The sequence below is a fragment of the Gorilla gorilla genome, chromosome 16 (assembly GCF_029281585.2).
Source record: "Gorilla gorilla gorilla isolate KB3781 chromosome 16, NHGRI_mGorGor1-v2.1_pri, whole genome shotgun sequence".
NCBI lineage: Eukaryota > Metazoa > Chordata > Mammalia > Primates > Hominidae > Gorilla > Gorilla gorilla.
The window spans coordinates 90376829-90403507 of record NC_073240.2 but is presented as its reverse complement, the minus strand read 5'-3'; the positions used below and the strand labels follow the sequence as shown (position 1 = coordinate 90403507).

General features: G+C 44.7%; 1 protein-coding gene across 2 annotated transcripts in view; it reads right to left on the bottom strand.

Moving 5' to 3' along the window:
- The window catches only part of ABHD2 (abhydrolase domain containing 2, acylglycerol lipase), a 113880-nt gene that overhangs the window by 11242 nt on the left and 75959 nt on the right, over nt 1-26679 (bottom strand). For both annotated transcript variants that reach the window (XM_004056731.5, XM_019010970.4), the window contains 4 exons: nt 15184-15367; nt 5720-5812; nt 2964-3074; nt 127-196 (listed from right to left, as the gene is read on the bottom strand). In XM_004056731.5, the coding sequence (XP_004056779.3) occupies nt 127-196; nt 2964-3074; nt 5720-5812; nt 15184-15367 (458 nt within the window). The remainder of the gene's footprint in view (nt 1-126; nt 197-2963; nt 3075-5719; nt 5813-15183; nt 15368-26679) is intronic.

The window sequence follows — 26679 nt, the reverse complement described above, 5'->3', positions numbered from 1 at the left end:
TAAAAGAGCGTTTGGAGCCAGATTCCAGCTGAGCTTCCACCAGGAAAATTTAGGAGAGATATTTGTGGTATTGTGTGCGAGGCTGGATGGAGCAATGCTAATTCTGAGCCAGTGATGGCCACTCACCCTGTGCAGGTACCGCATGCAACTTTCCTCCTCATAGTATTCCTTCAGGGAGTTATAGCCATGAAACTTCCTGCAACACACCAGAAAAAGAAAAACAGAAAAAGGACAAAATATTGGTCTTAAGATCAGAATGCTGAGCCGATGATGGCTCCAGTTCCTCACGCTAACTTGTGGCATTGGTAGACAGAGGCAGGAGCTAGGCCTGAATGCTGAGCTGATTTTATGACTGTTCCAGATCCTGCACTAACTCATCATATCAATGAAATGTACGCAGGTAGCAAGGTTCAGGGTTAAGAGCACTGGCTTTGGCATTGGGGTTCAAATCCTGCTTCGGTTATTTACTGGCTATGTGACCTTGGGCAAATGGTTCAACTTATCTGAGCCTCAGCTTCTCCTGTATAAAACGAATCTGAAGACAGGGCCTTCCTCAATGGAACTGTGAGACTTATGATGTTAAAGTGCTTACTAGCATCATGACCGACCCAGAGTAATTACCCTGTAGTAATTGTTATCTATAGTAATTATCAGTGTATGTTACATCTCTTGTGGCAGTATAAAACCAGATGTCACTATAGATATGGAGAAACTGAAATTCAAGGACATTTACTGGAACTTTCCTTTTAACAGAGTTCTTAGTGGAGTAACAGGACCACTGTGAATTGGAATAAAATATGTATTAGGTAACAGAAATGAGACTGTCATTCAAAGTTACCAATTCTGTCCCTTTATCTCTGACTACTGCTCCATATCTCTGACTACAGAGCAATAGAGATAAACTGGCATGTAACAAAACCTTCAGTGCTCAGCATGAATGAGGGGCCGCAGCTCTGCTCTGCTCTGTGCTCCCAGAGGCCCCTCAAGGTTCAATCTGGAGCTCCGACACCAGGAGGCCTAGGCCAGAAGATCTCAAAACCTCTTTCTGACACAGATTAGGGCCTCTGGCTTCTGAATGGTGGGTCTTCCTGTTTTGACTAGGGTCTTTAAGCTATCCTCCCTCCCCCAAAGCTGTGGATCTCATTAGACATCTCTGCCTGGGAATGGCCTGGAAAGCTCAGGCTGGACTAGTAGGGCCCTCTTGACAGGGTGGAGGCCAAGTGTAGAGATCATCTCTAAGATGCCTGTCCTTGTGAAATCAGTTCGTTTGCAGTCTCAGCAGGCAGGAAACGCATTGTTCCATCCCTCCAGTATTACTGGGATGGATCTCTGAGGAAGCCACCAAGACTGGTTATGATCATAAAACTGCACTTTCCAACGCTATTAAAGAGGAAAGACTTTGGAGAGTGTTGAGAAACATTCTCTTCTGGGCTTAAAAAATTTAGGAGATGAATGGGAAATTTAATTTGTTTTTTCTTACCACACACCACAATACAGTCACACACTTCATCTGAAGTGAGGGTGGGTAAGATTCATTTTTCACCTTCTGAACATACCAGCAATTTCCTAGTTTTCATTTCCTTTGAGAAACTGTTAGCAGGCATATTTCAACGTTACTTGGTGTAAGAAGGCTACTAAAATCTCATAAGGAAGCAAGGCAGAGATCCTATACCCTTAGGTCAATATCTGCCTATCTATTAGATGAAGAATAATTGCTTGCTTTAAACTACATCTAAAAATATCAAATAATTTATTTTTTATATTTTAGGGACAGGGCCTTGCTCTGTTGCCCAGGCTGGGCTCCAGTGCAGTGTTGGGACCATAGCTCACTGTAATCTCAAACTTATGAGCTCAAGTGATCCTCCTGTCTCAGCCTCCCAAGCAGCTGGGACTACAGGTGTGTGCCACTATGCCCGGCTATTTTTATTTTTCAGTTTTTTTTTTGTAGAGACAGGGACTTGCTATGTTGCCCAGGCTGGTCTCAAACTCCTTGCCTCATGTGATCCTCCAGCCTCAGCCTCCCCAAGTGCTAGAATTACAGGCATGAGCCACTGTTCCTGGCCTCAAATGATCGTTAAATGAAAAGGATCATGTATTTAAAGAGAATGATGAGATCAGAGGTCAACTTTTCCTTTTTCAGCTGAGGCTAACCTCAATCAGAAACTACTGGAGCCAGGAAAGAGGCCACTGTCAAGGTTGCAACCTCAGGTGCCTGGAGGAGAGAGGCAGATAAAGAGTAGATGAATGAAGTGGGCAGTATTTGTGTCTCACACTCAGAGTGGAGTCACCATGCCCCAAAGTAAGAGGCTCTGTCCATTTTGCTTGAAACACATAGTCCTCTTGGTCTATCTTCTGTTTTTCTACTTTTTTTTTTTTTTTTTTAAATTTTGAGAAGGGTCTTGCTGTGTCACCCTGGCTGGAGTGCAATGGCATGAACATGGCTCACTGCAGCTTCAACCTCCTGGGCTCAAGCGATCTTTCCCCCATGACCTCCCAAATCCTCCTAGAATTACAGGCGTGAGACACTGCCCCCAGCCAGTTTTTCTACTCTTGTTAGAGACACAGAGAAGTACAAGAAGTATTTCTTTTGCCTTTTACTCCACTGCGAAATGCAGATTTATGTGGCACCTGACACTTGCCCTGGTGTTGAGGCAGGACAGGTAGGGTGAAGACTGCCCATGCTAGGGCCCGCACGCCCCAGCTCCTTGAATCAAGCTAACTATGCTTTGTAGGAATGCAGAATGAGTGGTTGGATCCTTTTCCTATTTTCCAGGAGAAACTAGAAATTTAAATGTTCCTGTGAAATCTTCTGTTTTTAAGCACTAGACACTTACTTAAAGGGAGAAAAACACCCTTAACACTCCAGTAGGCAGAGCAAACACTAGTGCTGGGCACAGCTGACCTGCAGCCTCCTGCCTGGCACCCTGCCCCAGAGCGTCCCTCTCCCGCCTGCGTGGACACACCTCATCACGTTGTCATCAATCTGCATCAGGGATGTTGCTGTGTAGAGCCGGCTCAAGTCCGTGTCTTCCAGGCTCTGGGGTTTCTTAACATGGTCTCCAAAAAGAGCTTGCCTAGAGCAAACACAAAAGCAAACAGATTAAGATGTGGAGGATGAACAACCATGGCATAGCCTGCTTCCTTGCCACAGCAAGCCAGGAGGGAGAGCCAACGTGGTCAGTTAGAAATATAACCTTTAGCCTTTGGAACGTCCCAGAGGATGAGCTGGCGCTGTTAATGTCAAAACCTTATTTCCCTTTTCAGGGGTACCCAGACAAACTAAAGACTGGGTTTGAACCTAGTTGAATATTAAAAAACCTTCAGCACAGGGGAGGGGGGCTCAAGACGGGCCCTGTGGTGAGTGGTGGGCCGTGGGCCAAGCCGTAGGGGCATCATCCTTACATGGTGTTGACAATGTCCCCCTTGGCAGAGACCCTTCCCCTTAATGAGCTGTTTGTGTCGCTTAACAAGGAAGACTCAGTGTGCAGGAAGGAGTGGAAAACAAACAAAAAGCGAGGAAGACAAGGGTTAACTCCTTTAGCATTTGGGTAAACCAACAGCTCTCTAGTGTCTTAGATAAAAGCTAACATCTATTCAGGAGAGCAATCATTTTTTTTCCCAACCCCCAAGTGGAACCAGCATTTCTATTAAGAAAAAATCCATCTGGAGAGGATGACATTAGAGGTAGGGGTCACAACGTGCATTTCTGACCTCTCTTCCCAGCAAGGGCTCTCAGTCACACAGCTGGAAGAGGACTGAATTTGTTGAGGCACGGCCCTGCGGTAGGAAGGATTTATTATGCCAACTTGGTATTCTGCGACTCATTCACAACCTCTTTTTTTTTTTTTTTCAAAAGACTATTAGGAAGATTATATACCTACTGGATAGAATGTACAAATTCAAAGTTAACCTAAAATTTCTAAATGTTTGGCTTTCTGTAGTAAATTTGAAAAATGTGAATACTTAGAGTACACTCAAAGGACTCTCATAATTTGAACCTTCTAGACTAATTAGTAGCAAGACTGGGTCCTTTAGCAAAACAAATGTTTCCTGGGAGGAGTCACTTTCGACACCAGAGGTGTGGAGACACAGACAGAGGACTTGGACTTGGTGTCAGAGGCCTGGATCCACCCCTTCTGGCTACAAAACGTCTGCAATCTCCAGACCCATTCAAACTCAGCTGAGCTACACGCACCTCAGTGCCCAGCACACAGCTGAATCTCAAACAACATGAGCCAAGTGGGAACAGCTGATTTTCCAGCCAGCACAGGGGACATAAGTCTCCCTCTGCTCTCCTTCCAGACACAAGGACACAAGGACATGTCTGGCAACGTGGCAGCCTGATGGGGCCTTCAAGCCCAGCCTTGCTCAGGCGCCATGTGAACGCCCACCCGTAGGAAGCCCAATCTGGGGTGTGTGGCCTGCTTTAGCCACTGGAAAAAAGAGAAGAAGAAACTGATCATTTAGTCACATTGCTTTTTCTGGGGTGATAGCAAAAATCCCCCAGATTTTTTTGAGCGAACGGGTGTGTCTCGGGTGCTGGGAGCAATCAACACATGCCTAAGCCCTCCAACACTCTCCAGTTTGGTTCTAGATGTAGGATTTACAGAGGGGAAGCAACAGAAAAGCAACTTGGGCAGGGATGAGTTGGCTTCACAGAAGCAGGAGAATTGAGATGGACTTTAAAGGATGGGCTGAGTTCCCACCAGCAGAGAAATGGGAGAGTATTCTCAGCAAGGGCAGTAAGTGGTGTGGCAGAGGCCAGGGGACACAGGAACCTCTAAGTAGCCTAGTCCAGCTAGAGGGAATGAGAGGTGTAGGGGAGGAGGCAGAGATGTCAGCAATAATAATAATCATAATGAAAAAGTCATTGCTAATATTTATCTGGTGCTATGCATAACAGCACTGCTCTAAGCACTTGACAGGTTAACCCACCACAGGATTACGAGGCGGAGAGGCAGGACGAGCATGAAGAATAAGGAGAGGCTCACACTCCGAGCAGGGAGGCGCCGAAACCATGCCCTGAGCCTCCTGTCCCGCTGCTGCTTAGTCAGAAGCCCAAGGGCCAGCCAAGAATGAGTCCTGATCCCCCAAGCACAGAAGCATCCTATGGGGAAGGTCTCCTCAATAATGACAGCCAGCTCGTGACTGCTCTAATTTGGGAGAAAAGGGTGTGGAAGTGGTTCATTGTCTTAGATTTACTGGGAATTATAAAAGCATAAGGCAATTTGGCAAATTCAGTAGCTTGGGACAGGTTTCTTTTTTTTCAGACAGGGTCTCGCTCTGTCACCCAGGCTGGGGTGCATTGGCGCAATCTTGGCTCGCTGCAACCTCTGCCTCCTGGGTTCAAGTGACTCTCCTGCCTCAGCCTCCCAAGTAGCTGGGATTACAGCGGCACCATCACCCCCAGCTAATTTTTGTATTTTTGGTAGAGATGGGGTTTTGCCATGTTGGCCAGGCTGGTCTCGAATTCCTGGCCTCAAGCTATCTGCCCGCCTCAGCTTCCCAAAGTGCTGGGGTTACAGGCGTGAGCCACCACGCCTGGCCAAGACAAGTTTGTTTCTAATCAAGTCACAAATGCAGGCAGCAGAGAGTCTGTACCACGCCTGCCTTTTTTTTTTTTTCCCCTGAAGGAACAGGAGTCCTGGCTTTTCACAGTTCCCAGATGAGCTCAGGAAGGAACTGTCTGTCTCCTGAGAGAGAACGGAAGGTGACCTACCTGTGCGAGAGGATGATCTTCTTCATGTTGTCGGCCATGAGGAAGTTGTAGAACCGCCGGCACTGATCCCATTGCATGAAGGTTTCCTGGGCCCTGGAAGAACCACAGCAAGTGAGGGTGACTGCGGTGTGGGGGTGCAGGCAGGCAGCCAGGAGGGGGCTCTAGCCATGGGGTGAGGTGCTTGTGTGGAGAGGGCCGGCTCTCAGGCTGTGGCCTCTGCATTAAAACAGAGGCTCTAACATGCAGAGCTCAAACACCTGTGGAGAAATCTATGGAGACACCAAGACAGCGCAGGGGAAGGGGACCCCGGCAAAGGCCCTCTCTAGCGCCAGAGGCTTTGTTGGTAGCACCCCCGACACTCTCTTCTAGCACCTGGGCCTTCTCTTAGTCACTGAGCCTGCCAGGACCAAAGTCTGCTTCAATTGTCATGTGAACACTCTGTATTTGGCTCCCTACCTGGCAGGCAAGTTTTCTGGTTTAATGACTGGCACATGGAAGGGGAGAGCGGGTGTGGAGGGGAAAACCTAAAAAATCTTCTGTCATTGCTGATCAAGAGGTAAAGGAAAATCATTAACTGGGATCTCCTCCAAATAAATCTATCTTTTGATTAGCCTTATACCATTGGAGAGGCAAGGAAATCGAAGTGGAAGTAGACAGGCCCTTAACCCTTTGTAGGCACAGCTGGTGGGGCTGGTCTGGAAGTGTCTTTCTGCCTCTAGGGCTAGTGTGTGACTGGCACACTAGTGTGTGGCTGTGAGGGCCACACTCTGACCCTTCAGTGGCGGCAGTAGGCAGGTGATATTATCCCTGTTTTCCAGAGCCCAGGTTCTGCCAGCAGCACATGCAGAGGGAGGAGACAGCACCACGAGCCCTGGCCATGTGCTTCCCCAGCCAGATGTCCATGACCACACAGCAGGTGAACAAACACCAGTGGGCTCACTCCCACCAGCCATGCCTGCTCAGCCCTCCCCACTCACTGCTCTCCTCCCTTGGGCGTGAATCCAAACGCAGGCGGACACTGAGTCCACACTCATTACAGGGAAACTTTTATCTTGCAGGTTTCAAAATCTCCAGGCCTGACTCCACCCTGTGAATGGATCTGGACGTCACTACTTCTACTAGGTTCCGTCTTCCAGATGGTAAGTGAGGGGACCAGGTGGTTTGTAAGGTTTTTTGTTTTGTTTTGTTTTTTATTATTTTTTCAATCCAGGGAGTTTATAAAAGTAATTTTATAAAAGTAATTTCCCCAAAGCTGCTACAATTTTAGAATGGCAAAATTCCACAGTTTTGGAGTGACAAACATTTCCCACAATGTCGTGGTTAAAAAATAAGAGGTAGTGGGGAGTTAAGAATGAAATGGTTTGTGAATTTAATGGTCTGCAATGTGCTCATCAAACACAGGCTAAGCTCAAGGTGAAGACTAACACCACCTTGAAGGGTCAAAAGGCCACTGCATAAATGTGCAGCCAACCCCCGCCCAACTCTAACCAAGCACTACAGGAAGAGTATAGGACCAGATCACCATGAGGGACCCCTGCTAAAGCGGGACTGTGCTCACCTGCCTGTGGTCAGAGGGAAGGGGGGTCACCCAATCACCGAGCCACAACCAGCTGCCTCTCCTCTGACTTTGGATCCAAGCCACCCAGAGAGCCAGTGGTCTCTGGCAATCCCAGCTTTCTCTTACCTGGGTTCATTTCTCCCTTTGCTGACCTAACTGAAGGGATGCTTTTCTTGCATTGCAGACAGGCTGCAGAGGTAGGGAAGGGAGGAGGGTGTGGCCATAAACAAGATATAAAAAGATGCTGCAGCCCTTGATTTTTTTTTATTGAAAACACCACAGGCACTGCTTGTTGAAAGGTTCTAGGGATTCACAGGGACCCAGGGCTCAGGGAGGGATCAGGACAAGGATGCTGGGACCAGTATTCCACTCTGTTTATTTTGGCTAAGATTGATTTTTAGTATCTTTGGTTTACCACTCAGTATATGTAGGGGATGTCTTTTACCTTTGGCTGTAGAATTAAGGAATTGAAACTTAAATTTATATTGCTTTAATAAAAGAATCAAGATCAATGTATTACATTCATCTCATATATATATATATATTTTTTTTTTTTGAAAAGGACTGATGTCTTCAATACCAACAACAGCAAACTGAAAGGCAATAAAAGAAAGGGTAACCTACAGACTAAAAGAAACCTACAGACTAAAAGAAACATAGACAAATCAATAAATGCAAATGTAGGAAGTATGTGGATCCTGATTCAAACCAGCCAACTGGCAAAACAAACAAACAAACAAACAAACAACACTTCCATGAGACAATCAAGGGAATCTGGACACTGACTAGAAATGGGATGCTATTAGGGAATTATTGCTAATTTTTTGGGTGATGATGGTATTTGTGGTTATGTTTAAGAAAAAGTCCTCAGAGTCTTTTAGAGCTACCTAGTGAACTACTTACAGATGAAATGATATCTGCAACTTGCTTTAAAAGAATATAGTTTCTGAGGGAGTGGTTGAATGGATAGGTGTAGAGGAAACAAGATGGGGGTATGAATTCATGTTATTGGAGCTGGTAGTGGCTACACTGGGGTTCAGTTTTAGATGCAAATCACAAAATGGGCACGAAACCAGGGGAGTTTAGCTCTCTAGACACTGCACAAATACCTTACTTGCCTATCCAAGTTCTTTTTTTGTTTTTGTTTCTTGAGATGGAGTCTCACTCTGTTGCTCAGGCTGGAGTGCAGTGGTGTGATCTCAGCTCACTGCAACCTCCACCTCCTGGGTTCAAGCGATTCTCCTGCTTCAGACTCCCGAGTAGCTGGGACTACAGGTGTGTGCCATCATGCCCAGATAATTTTTTGTATTTTTTTAGTAGAATATGGGGTTTCGTCATGTTGGCCAGGGTGGTCTAGAACTCCTGACCTCAAGTGATCTCTAGGTCTCGGCCTTCTTCCAAAGTGTTGGAATTACAGGCGTGAGGCACTTCACCTGGCCTGAATATCCAAGTTCTTGACTTGCCTCTAGATAGCTATGTTCTCCAGAAGAGAGAAGGGGTGGCAGGAACTGCTCCCCAGGCTGGGCCAGATATTGGTCCACCAGGATAAACTGGCTGAGGACACAGGAGAGAAGTGTGGAACCCTGGGAGGGGCAGCTCAGGCAGAATTACAGGGAGGGAATGGCTTTGCAAAATTCAGAGTGAATCTTGCTGGAAGGAGGGTAGGTTTCAAAACTTCAGAAAGAACCAGGATGACTCCAAAAGGAAAGATGCTTTCTGAAAGTTGCAAAACTCTCAAGAAGTGATAATCACAAATGAGAAGAGAAAATTAACCCCCAAACCCAGTATAGTTTCACTGGGAGTCTTTTTTGAGAATAATCCATAACGATTTTTAAAGAACTCTGTCCATCCATTGATCTACCTATTACCAAAATAAATAGAATTCCCTGAAAATGCCTTCATTTCTAATCAATGTAACATTAAATTATAATAAAATATTACCCATACTGGTTTCACAGCCATTTTCTAGTGAGAGATTTCTCTTTGGACTGTTAAAAGAATTTTAAGAGGTGTTGTGGAAGGCAATGGATTTTAATCCCTCAGAAGAGGGTCCCAACAAACAGGCATTTACAATTAGGTTCAGAGCAATCACTTGGGCAAGGAAGAGCTGAGCCAACCACTATGCTGCTGGGGTAACTGCTTAGAGAAGGCTCAGCTTTCCAGTTCATATTTTGCAAAGTGAGTGGACCAAGTCCTGATGAAAAGGAATTAAAGTCAGAAGAGAATGAACTGGGGAAAGAATGCATCTAATGGTACCCAAGTGAATTCAGATCTCCTGGCTCAAATAAATTATGTCTCAGAGTGCTGAGAGACTATAAGAATAGTGAAACAGCTTTCCTGTGGTCTCTGAAAAAATATGGAGAATGAGAATGAGGTTCTATAAGAGTGGGATGGGCAAGCATGACCTTAACACTCCAAAAAGGGAAAAAAGGTAAGGGCAGTATGAATTAAGATTGGAGATGAATTAATGGGATGTGGATGTAGACGATACTAAAAAAATACCTTGAAAGCAATATGCTAATGAAACCTTAAGAATAAAGTACATTAAGTACTTTCCCATAATGCTATCACACCAACCTAAGAAGTATTTTTACTTGTAGAAGGAGGAGATTTCTTTCCAGGTTTTGCCTATATACAGTTATATTTTTAAAAAATTATGATAAAAACACATAACATAAAATTTACTATCTTTTTTTTTTTTTTTTTTTTGAGACAGAGTCTTGCTCTGTCCCCCAGGCTGGAGTGCAATAATGGCATGATCTCGGCTCACTGCAACCTCCGCCTTCCGGGTTCAAGAGATTTTCCTGCCTCAGCCTCCTGAGTAGCTGGGATTACAGGTGCGTGCCACCACACCTGGCTAATTTTTGTATTTCTAGTAGAGATGGTGTTTCACCATGTTGGTCAAGCTGGTCTCAAACTCCTGACCTTGTGATCCGCCTGCCTTGGCCTCCCAAAGTGCTGGGATTACAGGCGTGAGCCACCGCACCCGGCCCTTCCCTACTTTTAATATATACATTCTGTCGTGTTATATATTTTTCTTGATTTTTTAAAATAAAAGCTGCCTTGTTTCCCACTGAGTTGGTATATTATTAATTTATTTAACTATCTCCCATGCTGGACATGTGGATTATTTCTAATTTGGGCACTATAAGAGAGTAATCCTGCAGTGGGGGCAAAACCAGGACCAGCCCAGCCTGCAGAGAGAGGAAGGGGGCACGATCCTAGGCAGGCTGGCCAAGCCCAAGACAGGGCTCCTGCCTTGAACAGCTGGGCCTCTGGGAGGAGGGATGGTAGAGCCTCTGGACCCAAAAGACCCAGCCAGAAGGTTCTGGGCTGGTAGCAGGTTGCCCTTCAGGGGCAGAGTCAATCTGTAAAGAGGTCATCATCTCCAGCTAGCTCAGCTTGCATGTGAGCAGAAGAAAACCATGTTTGTACCACACAAGGGAGTGGGCCAAGAGTTTTTGGTACCTGCCAGGCTGGGCTTTGTTAGTTCCACTGGGGTGGAAGGATGGGGCAGAAAGATGGACTTCAGACTAGAGTAGGGATGGCCACCTACCAAGCCCCTTTCTTCCTTATCAGAATCTTTTCCTTTTGCAGGATGTACTTTTACAGGAATGAGTTAGAGTCTCTCATTATTCTGATAAAAAAAATTAACACAACAAAAAAACCCACAAAAAGCCCCAAGGCACTAAGGGCAACCATGTGGTCAGGTCGACTTCACAACCCAGTGGTGGAAAAGCTGAGCTGTTTCCCAGGGTGAAGTTCTGTCCATAGAGTCTCATTTAAACACTGCAGTTTCCCCCTCTTGGTTTGGCTGTGATTCAAAATTACTGATGGCACAAAATTACTGTATTTTATAGCTCTTCAACTATAAAAACAAATTTTAGGAAAGTCCCAGTCTCTGAGGGAACTTTATGAATAATATTTGCTTTTGCCATAAACTCATCTCTCGCCTGAAGTTTGCCCATCAAAAGCAAGAGAGAAAATATCCCCACCATTTGGCAGGAAAAGTGGTACCTGCCTCTTCCCCATGGCAGGAAGGCCTTGCTCAAAGAATGCTAGGATGTTCAGGTTTACCTGAACCAAGGAGGTCAGGTCTTAGTGATGCTAACACATCCACTTAGCCCGGAGTATAATGTGCCTTTAAGGAGATTTGAAACACTCCTCTGATAATTCCCCTACTGTCCTGTAAGGAAGCAGTCCTTGGGACTGGCTTTGTGGAAGACAATTTGTCCACAGCCTAGGGAAGGCAGGAGCAGGGGGATGGCTTCAGGATGATTCAAGCACATTACATTTATAATGCACTTTTTCCCTATTATTATTACATTATCATACAGAATGAAATAATTCTACAACTCACCATAACATAGAATCAGTGAGATCCCTGAGCTTATTTTCCTGCAACTAGACAGTCCCATCTGGGGGTGATGGGAGACAGCGACAGATCATCAGATATTAGATTCTCATAAGAAGATGCAAACTATCCCTCACATGCGCAGTTCACAATAAGGTTCATCCTCCTGTGAGAATCTAATGTCACTGCTGATCTGACAGGAGGCGGAACTCAGGCAGTAATGTGATCAATGGGGAATGAAACTACTGCTTTGCCCACTGTGACCTGCCCACCGCTCACCTCCTGCTGTGCGGCCTGGTTCCTAACAGCAGTTGGGACCCCTGCTGTAAGGGGCTTCTGCCCCTGGCCTGGGCCCTGTGCTACTGTCCTCCTCACCCTCACCTCCTTCAGAAATCCCTCCTCACGGACCCCCCACTTGACTGAGGACCTTCTTGGCACCCATATGCCTAAATGTTTAATATTTTAGTAACATGTATTTGTTGCTTTGTGGCTTTGTAGATATCACTCTGCTGTCTTAAGTGCTGTGAGGTCCTCAGATACAGACTATCTTTTACACCCAAACTGCAATAAAATGCTTTTGTTTTAGTTTTATTATTACTGGTCAATTCTGTAATATAAGATTGTTGAGGGCTTTCTTGGGAAAGAATTTATTTTACCTGAAACCAGACCAAAAATGCTTCCCTCCCCATTTTCTTTAAGCTCCATGAAGGCAGGGAATTAGTCAGCCTTGTTCAAGGCTGTGTCCCTGTTACCTAGGAGGATGTCTCACCACACAGAGTCCCCAGGCGGGTTGGCAGCTGTTTATGCTGAGGGAACATGTTAAAGTCTGCCGGACACCAGGTGATTTCAGGGCATCTGTGTCCCTCCTTCAGTGGTTCAGCACATTTAGGTAGAAGGTGAGCTAGTTTAGCAGCAGCTAGACTTTGCTAACTACAGCAAGCGGGTGGCTGGCTTCTCTCTGAGCCTTCAACAGGCTCTGGCTAGATGAGAGGTGAGCTACGGGAGGAGAAGCCAGAGGGAGGGGTTCACTGAGGAAGCGGGTCTCCAGATTCAGCTAGGAGAGATTTACCAGATGCATGAACTCTCGTGTGGCCCCTGCAGAGGCAGACGGGCCTCCCCGGCTCCACCTTGGTGTGATGGGAAGCACTTATGCAGCTGCCACCATCCCAGTGCTGAAAGGCTCATCACCCTCAAGCCTTGGCAGGAAAAAAAAAAGGTTATACTGGTTTAAAGTAAGGAACTGTGCTCCATTTATTGCATAGATCTGGTTTAAATGTTGAGGGTACCTGAGCCTTGCACCAGCACACACAGGACAACGGTGTCTCTCTGACCTCGTGCCAGTTCCCATATGCAGGACCACATGATCTTAGCCTGGACAAGTTAGTTCTCTGTGCTCCAGACAATAAAGTTGCAACTTGCTCTTTGTTGCATGAGGTTGGTGTGCCAATAGTTAGTTATGTGTATGAAGCCCTCTGAGGTCTCAAGGAAGAGGCTGTGTAGGCTATGTCTGCAAAATGTATAGCACCTCACAGATTTTAGTTTCCTAGCTTCTTGAGCCTTCTTTGCCTTAGTTCAAACACCTTAGTTTGCTGCGTCAATCATGTGCTCTTGCTGACAGCAGATGGCGCTACTGCAGCAAAATGAGATGAAGGGATTGTCATGTTAAGATTTTGTGCATTGAAAAAAAAGAAAACAAAACAAACGTCCTAGTTCTGCTCCCTTGGATCCTGGGGTAGGCCCCTTGCTCATGTCTTTCTTATCCCAGTGACTGGGCCCGACAGGACTTTGGTTAGTTCTGGTTACACGTGGCTATGAGCTGGGAGTTGGATATTTCTAGTCCCACCAAGATAAAGGCACATGTCCTCTCAGCTGACTCCCCAGTGTCCAGAGGAGTGAAGGAAAAGATTCCTGGTAGGAAGATGGGGGACTAGCCTGGTCCTGGAACGTGAGAGCTGGAGAGACCACTGAGGTCACTAACCCCAGGGACTGCTAAACGTAACTAAACTGAAAACTCGCCTATGAAATGTATCCAAAATGCAGACTTCTGAGGTCCCATGCCTCCAACTTCATGAATCAAAATCTCCAAGGGTGGGGCCCAAGAAACAGAATTTCTTTCTAACATGATCCTCCAAGTGATTCCTTATGAAGTGAGGCAGTCACTAGTTCACTGGACCGGTCTTTGTGATCCACTGATCGAACCCACCTCCTTCATTTTACAGTGAATGATGATGATGACAATAATGAAAATGAACAGTGGCTTACGTTCTGCGTGCTGGGCACTGTTCTAAGCACTTCACACGCATCAACTCATTTGACTCTCAGTGGTGCTATGAGGTAGGTACTGCTTATTATCATCATCCCCATATTGCCGGCAAGGAAAAATAGAACCCAGACCTTGGCCCTGGGACTCAGGAAGGGTTTCATCAGAGATGTTTCTCATGTCTATCATGGGTACATTTAGATCATCTTTTTCAGCCAGCTTTAAGCCTCATAGGGAGAGGCTGAATCCTGGGCCCACATGTGTCTTTTGGGTGTGCTGGCTTTAAATTCCAGTAATATGTATTTTTAGAAATAATATAGATGGCCTCTATCCATCAGAAAGTAACAAGGTATGTTTAAAGTGCAGCATGAGATATACAGGTGAGGCAAAAAGATTCTTTGAATAACGATAAGGACTGTTTGGCATTAGACTGGATCAATAGGGAGGTGTTTTTAAACTTTCCCGTGTGTTTCAAATTTTTTCATCAGATTTTTAATAACTGGTTATACTCATTGGTAAAACGAAAGACACCATGAAGAGTACAGAAAAAAATATGAATGTATTTGAAGAGCCTGGAGAGATGTGTGTGTATAGTGTGAGTGTGTGCATGTGTGTGTGAACGTGTGAGTGTGGTGACTCTTGAGAGACCTGGGACAGCAGTGATCTTGAGGGGAATCAGGGCGGATGACCACGCCCTCCTGGGACTCATCCTGTGGGGCATCTACTGGCAAGAGACTAAGGGGTGGGAGAAAGCTTGACCCAGTAGATCAGCTCCTTTGTGATGATGCCTGGGATGCCTGAGAGAGACAAATACTTAAAGGTGAGGACACTGATTAAATGATTTCTACAGATCCCTTCCAGATGCCATCTGAGACTCATCTCTTGCAGGAAGGAGGGATCTGGGATCCTAAGGCCCAGCTTTCAGATCCCAGCTTGCCAGTCTCCTGTGCTCTTTCATTAATCCACGTTTCTATAAAAACTCCTGAAGCCTGAACAAATTAAGTCACCTGACAGAGATTCCCTAGGGAGACAGCAACTATCAAAGGCGGTTTTGACTTCTCCAGTTACAGATCTGATCCCAAAATGCAGCTGCATATCCCAGGCTTAAGGGGTCTGATGGGGCATCTCCACTGTATGATATGCCAACAGAACAAGGTGAGTCCAAGACTCAGAAACTTCTACTCAGTCGGCCACAGTGTCCCCGGTCTTCACAGAACAGTGTGTTGTGCGTCGGGACATCTCTATAAATAAGGGCTAACTGAAGGCCCTGATGGAAGGCGGAGATGACTCACCTCAGTGCACTGTACCCCTGGCACACGCTGACGCAGCACAGGACCTTCTCTTGGTTTGCCTGAGTCTCCCCCAAGTATTTGCACACGATGTTACCACCCAGGCTGAAGCCCACGACCACCAGCTGGGTCAGGGGATATGTCTTCTTGATGTAGTTCACCATGGCTCCAAATTCCCACGTGCAGCCTGTGGGCAAAAGGGTGAGATTGCTCAATCATTTCAGGTGCATCCTATCTGGAGAAAATGCAAGCTGGAACGTTACTAAATGGGTGCCAGTATACTAAAAGAGAGAGAAATATATATGTGTATATATACGTGTGTGTGTCGGGGGATGTGTGTGGAGAGAGAGACAGAACTGCTCTTTGGCTATCCAGAGAGAAGTTCCCAGATGCCCCTTGGGATAAGAGGAAACAGGGCCTCAGCAGTGCCCAAGAGTGGAGGTACCATGTATCAAATGTACAATGCTTCTTAAAAGGTAGGTCACAAGAACCGTGTCTAGATGCTCATGGATATCAAAGCAGATTTCAGGGTGTGCATGAGCACATATGCTCACACACAGACCTAAATAAAAGCTAGGCCAGCCTGGACAAAATTGTGAGACCCCATCTCTACACACTACAGGTGTGTCCCTGTAGTCCCCGCTACTTAGGAGGCTGAGGCAAGAGAATCCCTTGAGCCGGGGAGGCAGAGGCTACAGTGAGCCAAGATCGCATCACTGCACTCCAGCCTGGGTGACAGAGTGAGACCCTGTCTCAAAAAAATAAAATAAAATAAGTAAATAAATAAATAAATGCAAGAGCAGAATCCTTTGAGATTAGCTTCCTAGGCTACAAATTGGGATGCTATACCCACGTATATGATGATTCATGGTGTTAAGAAAAGTAGCAAGTGGATGTTATTTACAGAATCTTCTTGACAGAGTTGGAAAGGAGAGGAAAGATAAACTTCAGTCCAGAGGGACTGCCAGGATGCTCTGTAGGATTAGGGTAAAACGTTCTTGGTGACATAGGGACAGGGTGCCAAGGGAGGCAGGCTCATTCAAAAATACACAGAGGAGACCTCTGAACAGAGAGGGTGTTTGGGCCTCATTTGCCAAGGAGAGATGATCTCAGCTGGTGTCCCCTTGGGAAGTTATTGAAGCCATGTTATGTCTCAGCAGCTTTGCTAAGAGGAGGAGGTGAATGGCCATATTACAAGTGAAGGGATTCATCACACCCTTCTAAGGCCCAACCTCAAACTCTGTAGGGAGCCAATTTAAAATCTAACATGGAAAGATAGGGATGTCGACGCAAAGCACGTACAAAATAGACTGGCATGAGAAGAGTACGGATTTACAATGGAAATGGGAGTTGTTGACTTTGGCACCAGCTCAGAGGTTTTGGCCTTCTTAATAGAGTTGAATAGCTCCTTCCCTAATCATCAAGCCATGGGGGAAAGTATCTTTTGAACCTGGGGTAAACTCCCCTTATATCTGTCTTCTTTTGTGGTAGGATGTAGCCTAAGCCAGGCCGGCACAGCCCCATGCAGTTCTTAAGCTGCAGTGTGCATAGAATCACCTGGAGAGGGTGTTAGAAATGAGCATTCCTGGGCCTCAACTCCAGAGAAGCTGATTCTGTAAGATGGGGGCCAAGCCCAGGAATCTATAGTGACTTTGTTTTTGAGTAGGTAATTCATGCCCATGGTAGAAAATTCAAATGCTGTAAAAGATGGAGTGAAAGGTACGTTTCCTATATTCTTTTTAAAAATACCAGTGGTAACATACACATTGTTTGGTGCCTCATTTTTTCCCTTTACAATATGTCTGGCAATATTATGCATCAATACACTTGAAACTGCCCTATTCTTTTTTATTTTTAATGGGGTATAACATACATACAGGAAAATGCACAATCAATGAAGTTTTACACATTTATACCCAGGTAAGCCTTGCCCAGATGAAGATGCAGAATATTTTTGACACCCCTGGAGGCCTCCTCATGCCTCTTCCCAGACAGTATCCCCTATACTTTTGACTAATCATGATCTGGAAATGCTGGGGGCTTAGAAGGAGCTTAAGCAAGAGATGCCTAAAACTAAGGGAAAAACCGGGCCAAGAGCTGCTTCCTCCCAAACAGCAGGACCCAGGCACCAACTTTGAGAAGGCAGCTCGTCTCCCTCTCCAGTGAGATAGTAGAGGATCAAGCTGCCTATTTTTCTCCCTCTTACACTCAGCAGAGGCTGGGGCAGTTTGCAGGCCTTCAATAAAGAGTTGCTGAATTGAGTGGATTCTGATGACAAGGCCTCTGAATGGGCCCTGAGGACAGGGAAGGAACAAAAACCTGGTCCAGAAGGATCCTTGAACTCTTAACTTTGGAATGTGAAATGCCAGACTGTTGTCCCCACCGAAGTCAGATTCATTCAAGTTTCTTTTTGTTTGTTTGTTTTTGAGACAGAGTCTCGCTCTGTCACCCAGGCTGGAGTGCAGTGGCACAATCTTGGCTCACTACAACCTCTGCCTCTCAGGTTCAAGCGATCCTCCTGCCTCAGCCCCCTGAGTAGCTGGGGTTACAGGCATGTGCCACCATGTCCAGCTAATTTTTGTATTTTTAGTAGAGACAGGGTTTTGTCTTGTTGGCCAGTCTGGTCTTGAACTCCTGACCTCAGGTGATCTGCCTGCCTCCGCCTCCCAAAGTGTTGGGATTACAGGCGTGAGCCACTGCCCTGGCCAAGTTTCTCTTTTTAAGAAGGTAGCAATGAAAGGAATATTATGCCTCCAGGGAATGCTGGATTTTAAAATGTAGCTGTGATGTAAAAAAAGGGGACGTGCAAACAAACAGCTGAGAGTACGATGAGCAATTAGCTGCATTATCAGCTTCTACACCAGGCAACAAATAAAAAATTTAGAAATCCCATAGGAGACATCTGTTCACCTCCCTTGGGCCATAACAGGCACTGAAAACCAGGCCTTAAAGGAGCAGCCTGGCCTCATGGCTAAGTGAAAAGGCTCTGTGGCCAGACTGCTTGGGCCTACCACTTAGTGGCCCCAAATGTTCTCAATTTCTCTTTGATGACAAGTAACCCCCGTATACAGCGAAAATCTTCAGCTTCCAGGCTCCTTTCTGGAGGCTTAGAACCTACAGGAATAGGATGAGGCCTGGGAATGGGAACTTTCAACAAACAGCCCAGACAATTCTTGTAGTGAGGAAACTGTGCAAAATACTGTTACCTTGGGTAAGTTACCAAACTCTCCTAGGTCTGTTTCATCATGGTAAAATGGAAGTAATAAGAGTAAAGACTTCGTAGAGTTGTTTAGAGATCTGAATAAAGTGATATACATAAACAGCTTAGATCAGGGTCCAGAGCATAATAAGCATTCAATGTTAATGGCTATAACTGACTCTAATTATTTTTTCTTTTAAAAATATGTAAGTATACCCATGTTTATAGCAGCATTATTCATAATAGCCAAAAAGTGGAACCAACCCAAGTGTGCCTTGATGGATGAATGGATAAGAGCAATGTGGTACATGTGTACAATGCAATATTATTCAGCTTTAAAAGGGAAGGACATCCCGTCACATGCTACAGCATGGAAGAAACTTGAGGACATTATGCTACATGAAGTAAACCACTCACAAAAGGACAAATACTGTAGGATCCTACTTATGTGACATACCTGGACTAGTAAAATTTATAGATGGAAAATAGAATGGTGGTTGCCAGGGGCTAGGGAGAGGGGATAGGGAGTTATTGTTTAATGTGCATAGTTTTAGTTTTGCAAGATGAAAAAATTCTGGAGATTGGCTGCAAAACAATCAATATACTTAACACTACTGAACTGTACACTTAAAAATGGTTAGGATGAAATTTTTTTATGTACATTTTATCACAATTAAAAATATATTTAAACAAGAGTGTAACTGATCTAAAATTTAGGGTTTTCTCTAGTGTTCTTCAACCTGATTGCATATTAGAATCACCTGGGGATTTTTTTAAAAAAAAGCAGGAAAAATATTTATTATAGGGTATTAAATGGCTTACTGAATCATTGAGAGAGTTAAAGAAATAGCCTCAAAGCCAAACACCTGGTGAGCTTCTAAAACAACCATACTAATGCCTGGGGCCTCCCCAGCTTCATTAAGTCAGAACGTCTGGGGGTGGGATCTGGCCATGGGTGTTCTTCTACAAGATCCTCAGGTGCAACCACCGTGGCTGTGGCGCACTGCTCTAAGGAAAAAGGCTCTCTCCAGCTCAGACCAATGCGAGAAGGCATTTTTTTGAAGCACTCTCTCATCTCTGGGCCACCCCTTTTCAGACTCCCTTTCCTTTCTACTTGCAGTAAACAACCTTCATAGATGGGGGCGCTGCTTAGCCTTTCGGAAGCTTAGCCTGGTAGCAGTTTTCTAAACATTTCCTCAAAGCAAGGTTTCCACAGGTAGCACATCGCCGTTCAACACAACCAGGCGCTTCCTGTAGATCCACTAATACCTAACAAAAAGAAAATGTAAATGCCTTTAAATCCATGTAATTGCTTTCTGGTAATCTTTCTTGTAAAGAGTGAATTGGAAAAGCTGCACGGAGGTTATATATTACTGCAAGAATGATGCTCTAGCTCAGTGGTTCTCAGAGTGTGGCCCCTGAGCAAGCAGCATCAGCATTGCCTGGGAACTGGTTCAAATGCACATTCTTGGACCTCACCCCAAACCCACAGATTCAGAAACTCAAGGGGGTGGTGCCTAAACAGAGGGCTTGCTAAAATGAGCTTGCAGGACCTCACCTCCAGAGATTCTGATTCCACTGGTCTGCGTGGGCTGAGAATTCGCTTTTCTAACAAGTTCTCAGGTGAGGCTGATGTTGTTGGTTCAGAGACCACACTTTGAGAACCATTGTCCTAGTTGACAGAAAAGCTGGATGAAATCTTTAATTTTCTTTTTTTTTTTTTTTTTGGAGATGGAGTTTTGCTCGTTGCCTAGGCCGGAGTGCAATGGTGCGATCTCGACTCACTGCAACCTCTGCCTCCCGGGTTCAAACGATTCTCCTGCCTCAGCCTCCTGAGTAGCTGGGATTACAGGCGCCCACCACCATGCCGGGCTAATTTTTGTATTTTTAGTAGAGACGGGGTTTCACCATGTTGGCCAGGCTGGTCTTGAACTCCTGACCTCGTGATCCGCCCGCCTTGGCCTCCCAAAGTGCTGGGATTACAGGTGTGAGCCACTGTGCCCGGCCTCTTTTGTCTTTTAAAAGTGCAGCTCGAAAAGATGCTTCATGTCGCTCATTGTTAAATAGATGCAAGTTAAAACGACACTTAGAAATCATTTTCCACTGCCCATGTTAGAAAAGATGAAGTTTGCCAATACCCAGGACTGGAAGGAGTACGGGTAACAGGCCCTCTGGTCCATCCACTGATGAGGGAGTAGTACACATTGGTATAGGCCTTGGAAGGCAATGTGGTAACATCTGTTCATGTTTTTTAAAGTACAAACCTTTGGTCTAGTAATTCTGCCTTTGGGGACTTTATACTGCATATATATGTAAACATGTACATGCAAGAATGTTCACCGCAGCATTTTGGTGTTTGTAGCAGCAAAGGTTTGGAAACAACCTAAATTTCCATCAGTAGAGGACTGGTTAAATGAAGGACTACACTGTGGTGAAAAAGGATGAATCTGGCCGGGCGCGGTGGCTCATGCTTGTAATCCCAGCACTTTGGGAGGCTGAGGTGGGTGGATCATTTGAGGTCAGGAGTTCAAGACCAGCCTGGCCAACATGGTGAAACACTGTCTCTGCTAAAAATACAAAAATTATCCAGGCAGTGGTGACACGTGCCTGTAGTCCCAGCTACTTGGGAGGCTGAGGTGGGAGAATCGCTTGAGCCTGCGAAGGGAGGTTGCAGTGAGCCAAGATTGTGCCACTACACTCCAGTCTGAGTGACAGAGTGAGACCCCGTCTCCAAAAAAAAAAAAAAAAAAAAAGAATCTGATCTGACATGGCCTCTCAGCCATCTTAAGGGATAAAAACAAGGGGCGAAACAGTGGGGCTGGCACCCTCTCCCGTGTTTGCTTGGGTTTTAAGGGATTACATACACACATATCTGATTGAATATTCACTGGGAAATCGCAGCAGATATTGATTTCCTGGGGAGAAAAACTGGGGGTCTAGGGTAGGAAAAAGATGTAGTTTCACTCATTGTACGTAGCCTTTGGCACACTTTGACTGTTTTTCTCATGTATGTTTATTTCTTTTTAAATATGAATCTAACCAGTTTTAAAATCTAGCAAAAAAATAAGGGGAAAAAAAAGATGTTTACATTTCCTCAGGCCAGTTTCGACAATGCTAAAGACACCCAACATATCACTCATGCTGGAGCAATGGTTTGTGCTGGGGACATTATTTGCCTGCCTAAGAAATAGTACTGAGAAACTTATTTTAAATTGTTATTAAATATTTACTTCTCCACCGCTTCCTAAGGTTTCTGCCTAATTTTGTCATCTCTTAGCTAATTATATCTTTATGTTTTGTTCCAACATTGAATGAGACTCTATTAGATTATAAACTCCATGAAGCAAAGATATTCTTGCTCTTGTTCACCACTGTATCTGTGAGGCCAGATACTTGGTGGGCACTCAATCAGTGTTACCTAAATGAATGGATGAAACAACAGATGTACAATGTTCAGCCTCTCTGCTAGGAACTTAAACACAGACAAGGAAGCAGATTTAAAGACATGAAATGACTTGTCCACCCTCACATAATGAGTAGGGCCATGTCTACTCATGACCGTGTCTACTCAAAGTCCAACGCTAGACTTTGGACCATGTCAACCCCAAAGCCCAAGCCCCTTGCCTTATATCACAAATCTACTTAGGTAATAGTACGCCAGAGATTTATGCTTCAGTTATTAAACATCTTACTCCCCCCAACCATTTGATTCCTTTTATTATTTTTATTCTTATTTTTTTGAGACGGTCTCGCTTTGTCTCCCTAGGCTGGAGTACAGTGGCATGATCATGGCTCACTGCAGCCGTGACCTCCCCAAGCTCAAGACGTCCTTCCACCTTAGCCTCTTGAGTAGCTGGGACTACAGGCACATGCCACCATACCCAGCTAATTTCTGATTTTTTGTAGAGATGGGGGAACTTGCCTGGGAGGTTCCACTATGTTGCCCAGGCTGGTCTCGAACTTCTGAGCTCCAGAGATCTGCCCACCTTGGCTTCCTTTCCCAAAGTGCTGAGATTACAGGTGTGAGCCACTGCACCCAGCTTTGATTCCTTTTAGACCCATCTATCATTACTCAGGTTTGAGACTAATTATTTGAGACCTAGAGCAGATGTTCAGATGTCATTGGGACAGTTACAAAACTCAGATTTGCTACACTACTGAGGAGCAATTACAGCTAATTGTGTAGGCACTTTGGGAGCCTCAATTTAATTAAATCCAAACACATCTGATCTGGATAAAGGGCCAACCCTGCCTGATGTCAGACAGACTGCTGGATGTTCTGTGAAGAGATGCCACCTCTCCCATGCAAGGGAAGGGCAAAGGCATGGTGCCCAGCTCCAGGATCAGCCTTCTGGAAGGTCCTCCTGGGATCTCCCCTGATGTCAGTTACCAAACACCTTTAGTGCCTGGGAGCCTCTCCCTGGCCTGTTATTACTAACAGCTACATTAATCTGTTTTTAAATGAGGCTCTATGTATTTAATTCTTATGGGATTAGCACTAGGTAACTATATAATCTTGCTGCCGCTTTTTAAAGTAAGATGAAATCTGAAACACTAGCTGGGCCTTAGACAGATGAGTATTACACGGCCATTTTGGAAAGGCAACTTGCTGGGAACAGGAAAGACCCCTCACCTTTTTCTCAAGCCCCTACACCTAAAGAAGGACAAGGCAAAGGCTGCCTGAAAGCTATTATTTCAACAGCCACTTCCCCAAATGACACTAGCATGACTAAATAGGCTAAAATACAGGGACCCGAGACTTGGTGTTCCTTGTGGATGGAGACTCTGAGTCATCTCTGTATGTTCCATGCCAGGCCCATGCCTGGCATCTGTGGATATGCCACAAAATGTCAGGTGGATAAGAAGGAAGTTTGAATCGTCTGGAATGAAGGCACACAGTACTCGCCAGCATGAGTAAGCAGGGGACATGAAAGAGGTACTTGAATATCTTTCCCACTAAGTTTAGCCTAAGAGAAAAACACAGTTAAGCTAACATGGCTCGCTGACAGGTGGGCGGTTAGGGGCCTAGCAGTCCCTGTCACTTCCATAGTAAAAGTATGTGAGTCATTTCTTAAAGTCAAGGGGAAACTATCGTAAAGCTGAGTCATCCAGGAATACAATAGCTGTAGAAATAAAGTTAAGGCCCCTTTGTGCTATCAAATTAGTTGGCCTTGTCCTTATCTCTGAAATAAAGATTTTTAAAAATGAGTGTTTTCAGCCTTGTTTCCCCAGGTATAGGATGCCTAAAACTGCCCTCTTATGGCTAAAGGTTTAAGTATTCAGATATCATCCTGAAAGTGCAGAACTCACCACTCTTGGCCACTGTTCTGCTTTGGATATGACTCCCTGACACACCTCCTGAAGCTCCTGGCCCCTGGCTCTCAGCAGACGATCTTGCCAGGTGTTTTACTACGATGTCTGAGTTCTGCAAACTCACTACCTTCACTTTCACATTCTCTCTCTCCCTTCACCCATCTCTTCCTCCTCCCTTCCCATTGTGCCCTTCTGCCATTATAAAACTCAACTGTTTAATGCAGAGGCAACACAATTCATAACTATGAATACAATTCAAAATTGAGTCTACACCAATGAAAATGGTAGATATGAGAAGCTTATGGAAACACCTATGTTTATGATCTAATAGAAGATTGTAAGATATTAAGCAGTAAAAACAAAATAGAAGTTCCTTAAAAATCACTGCCTGAAGCTCTTACAGTGAGATGTCTTGGATCATGGGTGATCTCTACAGCATGCTAAAGGTAGGTAACCCTACATCCTAGTCTCTCCAAGAGGGTCCTGGAATGTATTGTTCTGATGCAGTTATTAATAAAGTTATGAATTATTATAACGTTATTAATAAAGTCCCTTTTTACTCTCAAAAGTGTCTCAATTGGAATGTGTAATTAGATGGAGGGAGATGGGGTCTCCCTCCCTTCTAAGATGGAAGTCCCGTCCTCTAAGCAAGACCAAGTTTTCTGACCTTACCTTGAGGTTCCAAAAGATTGTTTGTATCTATGTTTGTTTGTTTTAAGAGATAGGGTCTCACTCTGTAGCTCAGGTTGTGCAGTGGCATGATCACAGCTCAATGTAGCCTTGAACTCCTGGGTACAGCTTCTAGAGTAGCCGGGACTACAGACATGAGCCACCATGCCCAGCTAATTTATTTTTATTTTTTGTAGAAATGAGGTCTCACTGGGATTAAAGGTGTGAGCCACTGTACCCAGCCCAAGAGATAATTTTTGTTTTGTTTTTGAGACAGGGTCTCACTCTGTCACCCAGGCTGGAGTGCAGCGGCATGATCACGGTTCACTGCAGCCTTAATCCAAAAGATAGTTTAAAAAACAAAAAAGTTCCTGTATTAAACCCAGTTGGACATTAAAGATTTCCTCCTCCCAGCAAGAGAATTCAATGCTGTGATTTCACGTACTTCCTCACAGCTTGATGTCTAATGCCAGAGAGTCAAGAGTTTAGAAATAAGGGAAGGGCCCACTTCTTCCCTGTTTAAACTCACAGGAAAAAGCAATTTAAATATTCGAGGCCATTTTCAATGCCAAATGCCCCAGCTTGGTGTTTTGGTGGGAGATGGGTGCTAAGTTCTTAGAAGGCTCGTGATCCTAAGGGACTCAGTTACCTTTGGGGAGCCAAAGCCAGGTTATTTTTATTCCTTTCACTTGACATAGAAGATATTGTTTTTAATCCTATTTTTTTCTCTCTTTAAATCAAGATCAAACTAATAAGATCCTTTGTTACTTGGCTCTTGATTTTCTGGTGATAAAACTTTCAACATATGAAGGTATGATATGGAGGCCAGAATAAGCACGAGATGGAAAATTCTGGTTTTCAGTTTATTCTTTGGCTAGTGGATTTGATCTACCTCTTCTTTGCTCTGAACATGAATACTGGACTGTTGGGATAAGGCACTCGGCCAAAGAGAGACAGAAGAAGCAGAATGCTGCCTGAATTCACTGGGCCCCTACAGAATCACTGACAAAAACACTCACATTCCAAACATTGTTTAGTTTAGAAGGTCAATTAAGTCAATAAAGAGTAAGCCAACATGTCTACTGCTGCAGTGCCCCGATTAAAGATTAGGCTCTTTATAATAAATACACTTCAAGAAAATCTTCATGACTTCTTCATCTTCCTCTATTTCCAAGTGTTATTGACTTCACCCACATGACAGGGTTGTTTACCTGGCCTGACCCAGTAGAGTACCCTATTAGTTAAAAAAATTTTTTTTTAGAGACAAGGACTTGTTATGTTGCCCAGCTGGTAAAAAATTTTTTTTTAGAGACAAGGACTTGTTATGTTGCCCAGCTGGTCTTGAACTCCTACCCTCAAGCTATCCTCCTGCCTTAGTCTCCTGAGTAACTGAGATTACAAGTACATGCCACCTCGCTTGGCACAATAAGAAATTTAAGACAGTTTGGTAAACTTTACTCTTGTAGGTGTTCTTCACATTTATTTTTACTCAGGTTAGCTAATGTCTTTATCAAAAGACACATATTTAATATTTTCCAGTTTAAAGAATTTATGAACTATACAAAAGTAAGTGTGAGGAATTTTTTTTTTAAACATTTTTTAGAAGGTTAAAATGTAGCATGTACTACAGTAAAAACATCTTTCCAGTACTGATTTTAAGGGCTGGCTCTGAATATAGAAGCCAGTAGCTTTGAGCTGGAGGCGTGTGGCCCAAACAGATTTGGCCAGGAGGCCAACAATGAAGGTTGTCCAGCTGGAAAGCAAGCATTGCATACTGCAGAATAATCACCACGGCCGACATCCCTGTACACAGAGCTGTAACTCAGACTGAGCTCAAAGAAGGAAGAATTTTATGCTCAACACGAGCAGGTTCTTAAACTCGTCCTTGCAGAAATTCCAAAGTTCACATGAGGTCAACTGTATGAACTGGATGCAGAGGCAAGGTCATTTAACAGTTCAAGTAAATGTTTACCTTTTCTCCTCTAAGGTGGCTCACAGAAAACACAAAGTTAGAATGAAGGGCCAATGAAGATGATAATCGTTATTGTTTACTGGTATTTGCTGGACTCTATGCCACGCACTTTTATATTATTGCCTTTTTTTTTTTTTTTAAAGACAGGGTCAGTCCCTGTCGCCTAGGCTGGAGTGCAGTGGCGTGATCTTGGCTCACTGCATTCCTGGGCTCAAGCGATTCTCCTGCCTTTGCCTCCCAAGTAGCTGAGATTACAGGTGTGTATCATCACACCTGGCTTTTTTTATTTTTAGTAGAGACGAGGTTTCATCACGTTCTATCAGGCTGGTCTCGAACTCCTGGGCTC